Here is a 12,403-nt window from a genome sequence, read left to right as displayed (position 1 = left end):
AACTAACTAACTAACTAACTAACTAACTAACTTCCATTACCCTTCTGGACAGAAGCATTCTGACAGCATGGTGCTGCCAACACCATGCTACACAGTTGGGCCGGTGTTCTCAGAGTGATACGCAGCGTTATTTTTCTGCTACACACAGCATTGTTCAAGCAGGCTCTGGCCTGTCTTGTGTATTATTTGGTCTYCACAATGAAGTCTGTTCTTCAATTATCTCTACAAAAAACCCAGACTTCTTAAAGCAATTGTTTGCAATGGAATTTACTGWATGTACAAGAGTGAAGGGAGTGAATGCGCAGAGGCCACATTTATCAAATATTTATATAAAAAAATAAATAAATAAAAATCAAGGCATGCAAATATGTTTTTAATGCATTGTAAATAAAAGACATGCAACACACCTTTTCTGCTCTGCTGGATGACTGAGGGAGGAGGTGTAGACACCTTCATAGCCAGGCCGTAAGCCCCTTTGAAGGAGTGGCTGTCCCTCACTATGAAGCAGCCAGGCTCCTTCCCCTTCAAAACTGAAATAGCTAAAATAATACAAAGAAACTGTGTTTGAGCTTTACATGTTTTTTGTTGTTTCTTCAATTAAGTAAATATAATCTAAACCCATTCAGAATAAAGTGTACCTACCTTGATCTCTTGAAATATCTGGTTTGTACCAGAATTTTGATGTATCCTGAACAAACTTTACCGTCACCTGCTTGCTGACCAGCACATCTGGAATAAAAATAATAATAGAAGCACTGAGTTAAAGAACACACACTAAGTCATAAGAAAAAAAAATACTAACCTGGGAGAGGTGAGGCAGCAAGTGGTGTCTGAGCTGACAAGTCGGGCAGCACGTTAGGGAAAGGAATACTCAGTGAGCTCCCACTATGGGGACTCGAGAACCCGCTGAGGGCTGGAGATACGGTCCCCAGTGAATGCTCTCCATCTGACACCCTCTTTTTTTCAGGAAGCAGAGGAGGCTGTGTCTGGGGAAACTGTAGCTGATGTTGACCGTCCATTGAAGTTAGAAGATCCCTGTCGATACCCATGTCAAGACAGTCTTTGCCGTAGCCGTGAAGTGAGCTGTCTTGCTCGTCAAAGCGCTGGGGGCTRCGGCTGATTGTGTAGCTAGCCAAACGGCTTCGCTGGCTGCTTCGCGGAGAGCTGTGTGCGTTGGGGACGGGATGTGCATGAGGGTGGTGTAACGGAGGATGTAAGGGAGAGTGATGGCCATATTCGAGAGACATCGAGGGCGGTGGCGGCTGTCGGACAGATGGGTAGTTACTCAGGGAGGAGTGGTGGGTCAGGGCATGATGCTCTGGCCAGGACTGACTTACAGATGAGCTGGATAAATAAGGCATTAAATGAAAAGTTAATGATGGCACAAAAATTGCTGTTAAACAACTTGCAGTGCCTCACAAATGTATTTATTCTCCTGAGACTTTCCCACATTATATAACAACCATTTACAACTGCAAAGATCAATGTATCTTATTTAACGGGACATCCCAATGCAAAGCAACACATAATTACGAAATGGAAAGAATCAATGCGTGGTTTGCAAAATGTTTTCCCAAAAAAAAAAAAAACTAATAAGGGTTGCAGGCATGTGATTTGACCTACTTTTACTCTGATACCACAAAATAAAATCTAGTGCACCTGGTTTCTTCCAGAAATCATTCAATTAGTAAATAAAGTCTCCCTGTTTAATTTAATCTCAGTATAAATAAAGTTGTTCAGTAAATGCGTGGTTTACTTTGCTATAGCAAAACTTGTTATAGTTTTGCTATAGCACCGCAGAGAGCATAAAGCATCATGCAAACCAAGGAACGTAGCAGACACGCCAGGGAGATAGTTGTGGAGAAGTTCAAAGACAGTCAAGTTATAAAACAAACTCATGAGCTTCAAACATCTCACAGAACACTGTGCAATCTGTCAAGTAGATTACAACAAAGTTTGATATGTAATTGCAGCACTACCTGTCTGTCTGCTGATGATTTCCAGTGATGGAGGTAGAGTATGTTGAATTTAGCATCCTGTGGCAGCTGATGGATGAATCTGGCAAAGTCTCGAAGCTCACATGATTGATCACAGAATGTCCATGGGGTTCTGCAGAGTTACCAAATAATAATTTAAAGAAAATTACTAAAACAAAACAATGAAAACAACAACAGCAGCAACAAAAAATACAGGAAGAACCAAACTGAGGAACTCGTTCATTTAATAGTACTTTGCATAGTTCTAGAAAAATGTAAAATATAAATAATGCTAGCACATATGGACAGTAAAGAGAAAATCTGCAAAAAAAGTTTTCAATAATCAAAAAAAAAAATCCCCAAATTCTTTGAGGAAAAAGCCCTGGCTTAAATTGCATAATACGGATTGGAATTAACAGTAATAAAACTGTCCACAGGCACCAAAATGATCTGGTCTATATATACATAAAACCAATCACTGATTATTTCTGCCACAACCCACTTAGTCAACAAATCAAGCCAAACTAAAGCTGAAAATTAAAAAACAGCTTACCATAATTATCTGAAACCCTTATTTAAATAAACCATAATCTGGGCCACAGCTATATACTAACAATCTTATATTTCAACAGAGTGTCTCTCCTTGTGATCTAAAGCTAAAAGGGGTTTTTTGTTTTCTCCCTGTTCCCCCTGTGTGAACACACTCACACACAGAGACTTTTTTTTATGAAGGAAGAAAAGTTTTTTCTATGCCATGCCTTCTAGTTGGTAACCATGGAGATGCAGCTGAACTGAATGCAGGGCTGTCTGGGGCACAGCAGGGGTACAGATCTGCAACCAACCCTACAACCTTTAGAAATACTGTATATCTTGGGGGATCAATTGAAAAAAAAAAAAGCAGGTACAGAATGCAAAAATGAAAGTAAAAGTTTTGTGATTTCCCAGAGAAAAACGCCTAAGCACTAAGACAACAATGTACAAACTTAAAAGTCAGCGATATGCATATAATCACAGGGTGTGCCTCTTCTCAGATAAAGACCACAGCTCAACAAAAAAGAAACAATGAAGATATTTATAAAAATGCCCTTTTCCACAAGACAAAACCACACATGCAATCTTCTTGGGGCAAAAAATTGTTCTGGGAATCTCCCTTCGTCTGTTGCACAAACAGTATCTTTTTTTCCTGTTCCCTGATAACCACAAAGTCAGCATTATTTAGGACATCACGGATGAGTCCAGATAGTTTGTTTCCCTGCTTCAATCTCAGTCACAGGTCAGACATGAAAGACGACTCCTGGTAGAGAGAGAGAGCTAGAAAAAAAAGGTCGTAACTAGCTCACACACAGAGACTTTTAGGAAGAAACGTTTTCTTCCTAAACTGATGAACCTCCAGATGTTAATAGAAAACCCAAATTCTTCACTTGAAGTTAGATCTTCCCGTTACATGTTTCCCCTTTCTTAAGGAATAGCTCAGCATTTTTCTAAGTGTGGCTCTTTTCAGAGAACATAAGCATGTATTTTACCTGAAGTCGATAACTGTTGGTCACCTTCAGCGTGAGTCCACATTCATACAGTCCCTGAGGCTAAAGCTTCAGGCTAGTCTTAGAGTGCCCAAGGGTGGGCTTCCACTGTTTTACTATAACACCAATACCAAAAAACAACATAGAGGTTTTCACTGTGATTTTAGAAAACAATCTACTGTTAATCCTAACAAATAGTGTTCACTTAAACCATTGAAATATTTTTGTTCTTGTCTTTTATGCATGTCAGAATCTCAATCAGAATGCGTTTCACACAGGAGGATCAACGGTGGTGCACCGTTTTACTCTGATAAAAGCCCCATTCTCCACGCAAGACCCTGGGTCCTTTCAGACCTGCGATTAGCGACCTCTGTGTCCAGCTAATCTGCATTTACTAAATGAAGATCCCAAGAGAAACCTCAATCGCTTATAACAGTTTAACAAAACATTTGAAAAAAATCTGAATTATCTCTATAGAACAGAAACTTCCTTGACATGCAGGCTACTGGCCCTACCTTGATTTGTTCCGAAGCCTCCAAACGACTGCATGTTGGGAGACGGAATTTGCCTGAGTTCACTGAACTCGGACATAGTTTTTACTGGAAATACAAAGATGAGGTGGGTGTGACAGTGTTTACACACAATGAGAACCCTCATTAATTTCACAGAACACGTTACTTACCGTAAGGTGTTGGTGGTGAGATGGGGAATGCAGGAGTGGGTGGAGTCATGCCAAGTCCCGTCTCAATTCCACCAGTGTTGTCTAGGCCCTGGGTTCTATAACCGGTACTGTTACTTCTGTACAACATGGGATGCTGCAATAGATGAAACATGAAACACATCTTACAACAAAAAACAACATTACAAATGGCATAAAGACATGATTTGGGAAGAAGCAACTGCTAAGCATACTTGAAACTGAGAGACACATGGGGGGTATGTCTGCTGGCCCTTGTACTCCTCTGGGTCACCCCAGCCTGAGTTACAAAAGTCTGAGTGATGATCCATTACATCCTTCCCTTGGCAACTCAAACTCTGTGTGATGCCACTTCGCACATCATTGGACTGGGCAACTGCATACACACAAGTACACAGCAACAAAATGTTGATTAAATATTAACACAGCTTTATGAGCATAACTAACTTCAAGGCAGTAAGTGAAAAAAAAAAAAAAAAAAACTACACGATCAGACATTAAATCAGGCAAAGTGTTTCCTTGCGTCATGAACTTTTTGAGGTGAATTACGATTCCCAATTATTCATTTTTTGATGAAAAAGGTCAAGTGCCAGGCCTAGGAATGATGTCCACCCACCGGAGACAGCCATTGTGGGTTGCTTGATAGAAAAGGTGCGTAGGGGTGTATTTTTGATGCACGTCTGATGCCTGGAAATTTGCATTGCTATTTATAACAACATCCCAACTGTGAAGTACGGGAGTGGCATAATTCTGTTTTAGGGGAGTTTTGCAGGAGGAGGGACAAATATGCTTCACACACACAAAAAAAAAACACACATAAAGATGCATTATGACCAAAGTGTTCTTCATGAAAAGACTGAAGCAGCAGCTCATAGCAGAAGGGGGAGGATTGCCTCTCCAAATGAGCAACGATCAGGAGCATAGCTCCAAATTAGTTGCAAAGTGTCCTGTTATGGAGGATACATAAGGAAATCCTGATATAAGTCTCAAAGCACTGAGCTAGAATCTCACAAACTATTGGGAGAACCATGATTCCTGTAATGTTTGGACCAGTCTTAAAATTCAAAAAGTAAGTTCCACCAAATGCTAAGGAAACAGATCTAAACTTCTGAATTAAAATTAAAAAAAAGAAATCTTGCTCATCATTGTGCCCTTTAGCCATTGAAATAAATTTGGTAATCCTAAGTGACCTGAAAGAGGAAACATTTATTCTAATCTACTGTCAGACACTGAGGACAAAATGGTTATGTGTCTATTTACACTGAGTGTGTAAACATCTGGTTTCAACTGCATGTTCCCCAGTCAGAAATGTTTTAAAAGTTGATATGAAACAAACTTATTTTACTTAAAAGTGTCTCCGGCTAATCAAAGGGTATTTTTTTTTCAGAGGAGAAGTCCAGTGTGGGCTAAAGGAGAGCAAGGAGTTTGAGTCTGTGTGTGTGTGTGTGGGTGTGTGTGACTCCTGTAGGAAGTGTTGCCACTCATCACCAGAGTGTTAATTTGAGCCCTCCCAGTTAGGTCTGACCTCTGAGCACTAAAGAATGCTAATGATGAAGAAGTGCTAATGCCTTGGATTGTTATTCATTTTGTCTGGTACAAACATGAATGGCACCCATAGGAGCGCTTTACACCCAGGTTGTTCAGTGATTTGCTTTAACAGCTGCATGGCAGAACTCTTGATGGGATATTTTGTAACTGTGCAATATGTTAACGTCTAAAATGAAAGTTGCTGTCCAGTTCCAACAAAATCAAGGAGATGGATACTAACATACCAAATGGAAGGTCATATTTTGACCTACACCTTCACATTTGAGTAAGTGAAGCTCATGTTTCAGCTTCTGGTCTCGAAATCATTCCGATGAACAGCTCTACTCAACTCTAAATGCGCCACTGACTGTGATGGAGGAATACCAGCCTGTATGTAGAGCAGCTTTTGTGTACGTACTGCAGTGCTGGCAAACACAGCAGAGTAGAATCACTGGGTTAGATCCCAGCTGGGAAGCCATGGCTCAGTGTCTGAATTCAGCCAGAGAATTTATTCTGCTAAACGATGGCGTTTAAATCATTTAAAGCTGGTTAAAGGATTTTCTAAACAGATTTCACAGAGTTGTGTGATCATTTTTAGTTTTTGGCACACGGCACAAATACAATATTAACATTTTGTTCTGTTTTTTTCAGCATTTTTCTTTTCATTTTGTGATATTTAACATTGACTCGTTCAACTCACAAAACGTTTGCAGAAAGGCTCGTCAAATTTACAGTTTCTGGTATGGATATAGCATTTAGTATGTGTGCGCTTCGAACAGAAACTAGATACTTCAGTTTATGTTATACTTTGCTCACCTTTTTTGATTATTTGCATTAGGTTTCTATGTGTGACTTGTGTTGCTTATAGTACATGTTTTTAAAATGATAACTGCAACAGCAGATGCCATAAGGCTGCAATGGTTCATAATGGTCCTTTTATCTCTTCAGAGCTCCATTAGTTATTTGCAGTGTAGATGAAAAAAGTTTTGTTTTAGTCTATACTGTCATTTTAGAATGACACCAATGCTTCAAATTTGATATCTGCACAATCATGATAAAAATCTGATCTGTTGCTCAATGGAGGCCATTAGAGTACAGTAAACTCACTGTCAGCAGTTTGAGATCCACTAACGCAATATTGCCTCCCTCTATTTGTGACATAATACATCAAACTTTTATCAAACGACTGTACAATTTCTGATTGAATAAGAGTAAAGAAAAAAAAATTGTATCCTTATGGTGTATGTGTCTTTTCAACAATAGTTTCTAAAGGGAAATTTGAACAAAAGAATATATGTGGAGACTCCGTGATCTAGAGCATAGATAAATTAACACTTAGGCTAATCAAGAGGCGACTGCAGTGCAAGTATCACCACAGAAAAACTAGCTAAAAATATGTACCCTCTGGTGCTAGATCTTTACAGTAAGGCTGATCAATGCTAGCCTGTGTCAACACATCACAGATATCTGTGAGGAGTTTGCACAGAACCAGACACACATGAAAAGACAAAACTCGTTGTAGTCTGATTGACCTGCAAGATCATAAACAGCTTTGCCAAAATACTACAGAGCCAACTTCCCACTCACACCCATAGGCACAGAAATACCTGCATTGAATGTTGATAGCTTCAACCCTGGGAATTGTGACATCTTAAGGGCTAAAGAAAGTAACTTAAATTACTTATAATAAATCTTGATTGTAAAAAACTAAAAGTAGCTGAAATGGTTAATGTTAACTTGTCTTAATGCAGTAAGAAGACTAAAAGAAGGATAAAACTTGGTAGGGCATTATTTCTACAAACAACAACTGTAAAAGCTACCGCTTTTCGTCTTCCTTTAGCTTTCTTTCCAAATGAAGCATCTGAGTTTATTTACGGTGACAGGTAAGCATTTGGAATCAAATGGAAAAAGGTGCGCCTGCAGGCTCACTTGTTCCTCCTTTGGAAATTCCTCAGTTCTCTACATTGCTCCCCCACTCCTCCGCCCTCTTCTGCAACTGCAAGCTATGATTCATGAAGCTACACAGCTTTCCATGTTTTCTCTGCATGGCTGGGTTTCTGTTTGACTGCACCTTCTTCAGTCAACATCCTATTACATTATAACCTGAGCTTAATCTAATACACAGAGWGTACAATCTGCACAGGACAGARATATAAACTTTACAAACTTTGCTTGATTAAATGATAAAATGTTTCTTTAAGTTGGTCTGATAAGGTTTAGCGAGGGGAAAAAAGTGAAAAAGAACTCTGATCTAATCGTTTATTTTTTTTCACAACACTGATGGTATCAGATGCATGGGAAACAAGATGGCAAACTTTATTCTTCAGTATGGACATAACAGGCAAGTATCTAATTCCGATGCAAGTGCTTGAAAGTGCTTACAATGCATAACTGTGTTTTTTTTTTTTTTCAAAATAATACACTAGTAACTATTTTTTTATGAAAATGTAATCTCGTCGGTCATAAGCTAAGTATTTAGTCACTACTATCAAAGTTCAAGAAGCGGAGATGTTCACAAAGACTGATAAAGAGCTGCTCTCTCTTTCTTTGTGCACCTTTACTGATCTTGCACTCAGTTAGATGCACATACAAGTTTGGACAGAACTTTTCCCTCACAAAACAAAATCTGAAATTCTGGCAGTAACCCTACCATTTCTGTCATGAAAACATGCTGGAAGGGAGAAACAAGAGAACAAGGTTCAATCATCCTTTGATTGCCAAAAAAGCTATTCTTATACTCAGTTCTTATATATTTTACCTGAAGATGRCATTTTTAAATTATAAGTAAAAAACAACACTCAGCATTTAATGGTTRTGRCATCTGCATAAACCCAAAATAGGTAGAATGGAGGGGAGGGAAAGGTTGAAGGAAGAAATAATAAYGTCTGCTGAATGGCCAGAAGATTGAATGAATGGTAAATATATTGCTGGGCAGAGGGATRAACGGACATCTTAATGACAAAAAATACTCAACGGAGGATAAATGCATGGAATTAAGGACATTTGAAGAGTTAATAKATGGCTGGATAAAAAGGAAGGATGAATAGTTAATGGACAAGTTCAGCGACGTAAGGAACAGAAGATGGAGAGAYACATATATCTCTCCTACTTGAGGGATGGACAGACAAATGGATGGATGGGTGATAGTGACGGGTGATGGGCACTTAGGAAATAGTATGAAGAACTGTGGACAACAGGATGGATGAACAGACAGACAGATAGAATAGACAGACATCAGATGGATGGAAAGATGAATTAATGGATAGTCGATGGGTCAATTAATCAACAGATGAACAAATGTGTGGACAAAAGAATGATTGAATGGACAATGGACAATGAAAGGATGTGACTTTTAGAAAACATTCTATAGGTAAAAGTCTTCAACATTCTTCAATTTTACCCTTTTCTATTTAYCGAAGTTATCAAATAAACCAAATTGCACACTATTCCAGAAAGCTCTGCACACTAATTTCAAYCTCAGACTACGCAAACCCCATCATCTAACTCCTCTACTTTCATTAAATATCATTCACTGATGAGACTTCAAGAACACCCAGGCTGACTATCTTACCTGTCTGCGGTGGGTTTTTTAGAGTTGCTGTGTTACAATCGTTGAATCTGACATCAATGCTGTTTGAACTTTTGCTGACTGAGCCGTTGAACTGTGTCCCGCCGCCCCTCTTGGTGGACTTGCTGAAGCCCAATCTAGGCACAAACATGGGATCCAGGTCCATGATCARCTGATTTAGCTGGTCAATGGAGTTATCAATATCCATTGTTAGGGATTTAATCTCGTCATCATGTTTGTTATTGTTGTTGTTATTATTGGTGGTTGGCTGTTCCTTGTGAGGTACTGTGTTCTTGACACTTTCCATTTTTGTGTCCCTGATGTGGTTCTGTGGCTGGCTGGCCAGACTTTCTTTGGGTGAACCGCTCCCAGATTTGATCCCAGAATACCTTTCGGTCTCATTTCCATCCTCAGGCATGTAGTTAAACTGCTGCGCAGCGACCATCTGCTGCTGTCGAACCCAGGACTGTGTGGAGTAGCTCTCCTGTCTGTAAACATGCTGCTTTGGTGTAGGAGCACTGCTGGGGTTAGAGGAAGTCACAGAGTTGCTTCTGGAGCTCAAAAAGATTCTTCTCTCAAAATCATCCGTTTGTTGAGGTGCAGTGTGATGTAAGTGGTGCTGGTTGTGATGATCCTCTGATCCAGGACACCCGAACCCGTCYGAAAGAAGGGAGTTTTGGCTGCTCTTGTGGCACGAGGATGACAGAGTTCCCAGGCTGTCCAGACTGTGCARATCATGACCTGTGTTGACTTCGTCGTCAAGGATRTCCGTCTCTCTCTCTCGGGGTCGGGTGTCTCCATTAAAGTGCAACTGTACTGGAAGTGTCTGTTTCAAGCYCAACTTCGGGCCTGGGTCCTCCATCTCATCCAGGGAGGGATCCTCGAGACCAAAACCGCTAAGGAGCTGCTTCAGCTGGACCTTCTCCTGTGGACTGGGTCCCTGGTTAGCCCTCACAGTGGTGGTGCTGCTGCTGCTGGTGGTGGTGGTGGTGGTGGTGGTGATGACAGGTGTCTGTCTTTCTGCCCACAGAGACGTGCTGGACAGGCCTGAGTCGCTGCTCACAGACAGGGCGTGGTCACTATGGTCAGGGCTGGAGGTGGTGGAGGTTGTGCGGGTCCCTCTTCCCAGCGTGGCTTCTCCACAGACAGCGCTCCTCTTGCTAGCTGCTTTGTCCGGGTTTAGGCCCTGAGAGCGTGGCGCTGCAAAACAGAAGAGATGCTGCAGCTTCATACAGTCAGCTGGTATGGTCACACGCAGATACAAGACAAACAGGGGGACTCACAAAGACAAGACTCCATCAAACGTCTACAGTCATATTCTGCAATTGACAGGGACACAACAGGAATCACAGCTCAACTCATAAAATCAACATTTAAAACAGGACATGAAACCAAGTCATCAGAATAGTTCAGGATGTCTGAAGTGAGGCTCTGCTAAAAAAAAAAAAAAAAAAAAATAGTTAATATCTTACCTGAGGTGGATAACTGTTTTTGAATCCTGATTTGGTATTATTCAGATTAGCTAGTTTTGACAACAAGACAATTTTAACTTCACTTAGTTTAACTGATTTGCTCCGAACCATGCAAATCTCCTTGCGGGACCTTTTACATATCGTTGTAATAATCTCTTATCTCCAAAATTTGTATGACCTTGATGAGCGTGGTGCTCAAAGTAGGTTATGAATGCCTTGATAAGTCAAACTTTCTTTAAATAATGATTTCATTTAAACATTTAATATTCAAAACTGGCAGCTTTAGAAACTACTAGTGTTTTTATTCWATAGAAAAATTGCGTGTTTGAAACTGTGGATGTCATGAGACAGTGTTCTGTCTTACTGGTAGTTTGTTGACGCTTTTATTCACTAGAGCCTAAAAGAATGTGGTTTAGAAAAGTAATATAATTTCTTTCTTTTTTTTAAATCTGCCATTTAAAGTGGCATAGGTCTTACACTATATTAAGTCAGTGTCTGATTGGCTGATCAGCCCTTTGTGACATCTCCATGTCATGAAGCTTGGTTCTGGTTCTAATCCAGAAGAACCAAGGACCCTTGCTGTGGTGCAYTGCTTTAAATGTTTTTGTTTGCATCTTACACATTGTTGTCAGAATGGCTGGTGCAGAGCATTAAGTTGTTCAGAAAAAGTAACAGAAAGTAAAGCACAATTTTAAGTTGTATCCCTGGACGTTCTGGTGTTGAAAGCTGGTTCAGAACTTTTGAATTCATCCTGTCTTTTCAATTCTTAGATACGTACAAATCTTTCTTTGAATTGTCGATAGAGATCACTCAATGTAAAGAAAAAAAAACKTTCACCTTCATCCTTCAGAAATAATAAGAAGGCTTCATTTGATACATACTATAACAGAGATTGTCGTTACTATTGGCATGGTTTAATATGAGCTTACTTATTTCACCACTGCATAAATGGTTTTAACTGCTTATGACCTTTTAACAGAACCTCATTTCAAAAACCCTAAGCTTTCCATTTAAAATACTGGAAGGGGAAAAACAAATTAATCATTTCACCCTACTGAAGCAACCTACTTATCTTCTTTCACTTCTTCTAAATTTAAAGCAAACATAGCCCATAGTTCCATTATTATCAGTCCACCAGGTCAATGCCAAAATTCCAAGTAACGCCATGACATTTGTGATGGCCAGTATTGCCCTTCATATTCAGGTCTTGGATTCAATGTCAAATATTGCACAGGCTCCCGCACGTTTTAGATGACTAGAGGGCTGCATTCCTCTTGCTTTCCCTTGCCCTTTGACCCTCAGCATATGTCCAAACAACCTTCTTAATCCTCAGATGCTACAGATAAAAAACCCMAAAAAACTTCAAATACAGAGTTAACAAAGATACCGTCTCATTATCATTCTCACTCTGCCTCAACAAAAAGGAGCTAGAATTTAACTCCTACGCCTTCTGTCTCAAGCTACTACCTTAAGTGCCTGGCTTCCCAAAAAACTATGACTAGAAGGTCTGAATAACTGACAAGCATGATAAAACCTTTCCCCCATTCCCTCCCTTCTTTTCTCCCGCAACRGTTACTTTTATGTATGGTTTGGGCCCCACACAAATCTGCATCCCATCTCCAACAGCCTAAGTATAAAGCTCA

The 12,403-nt window shown here is 39.9% G+C and overlaps 1 protein-coding gene across 1 annotated transcript in view; it reads right to left on the bottom strand.

Annotated features, from left to right (window-relative positions):
* The window catches only part of LOC103479558 (tensin-3), a 41,818-nt gene that overhangs the window by 7,251 nt on the left and 22,164 nt on the right, over window positions 1-12,403 (bottom strand). The window contains exons 13-20 of the mRNA XM_008434056.2: window positions 9,292-10,488; window positions 4,409-4,569; window positions 4,179-4,311; window positions 4,012-4,095; window positions 1,980-2,109; window positions 803-1,344; window positions 643-729; window positions 408-539 (exon numbers count right to left, since the gene is read on the bottom strand). Coding sequence (XP_008432278.1) covers window positions 408-539; window positions 643-729; window positions 803-1,344; window positions 1,980-2,109; window positions 4,012-4,095; window positions 4,179-4,311; window positions 4,409-4,569; window positions 9,292-10,488 — 2,466 coding nt within the window. The remainder of the gene's footprint in view (window positions 1-407; window positions 540-642; window positions 730-802; window positions 1,345-1,979; window positions 2,110-4,011; window positions 4,096-4,178; window positions 4,312-4,408; window positions 4,570-9,291; window positions 10,489-12,403) is intronic.

This window comes from Poecilia reticulata, linkage group LG17, assembly GCF_000633615.1.
Source record: "Poecilia reticulata strain Guanapo linkage group LG17, Guppy_female_1.0+MT, whole genome shotgun sequence".
In the NCBI taxonomy this organism is placed as follows: Eukaryota; Metazoa; Chordata; class Actinopteri; order Cyprinodontiformes; family Poeciliidae; genus Poecilia; species Poecilia reticulata.
Note: the sequence above shows the minus strand (reverse complement) of the source record. Positions and strands in the feature narration are given on the sequence as shown.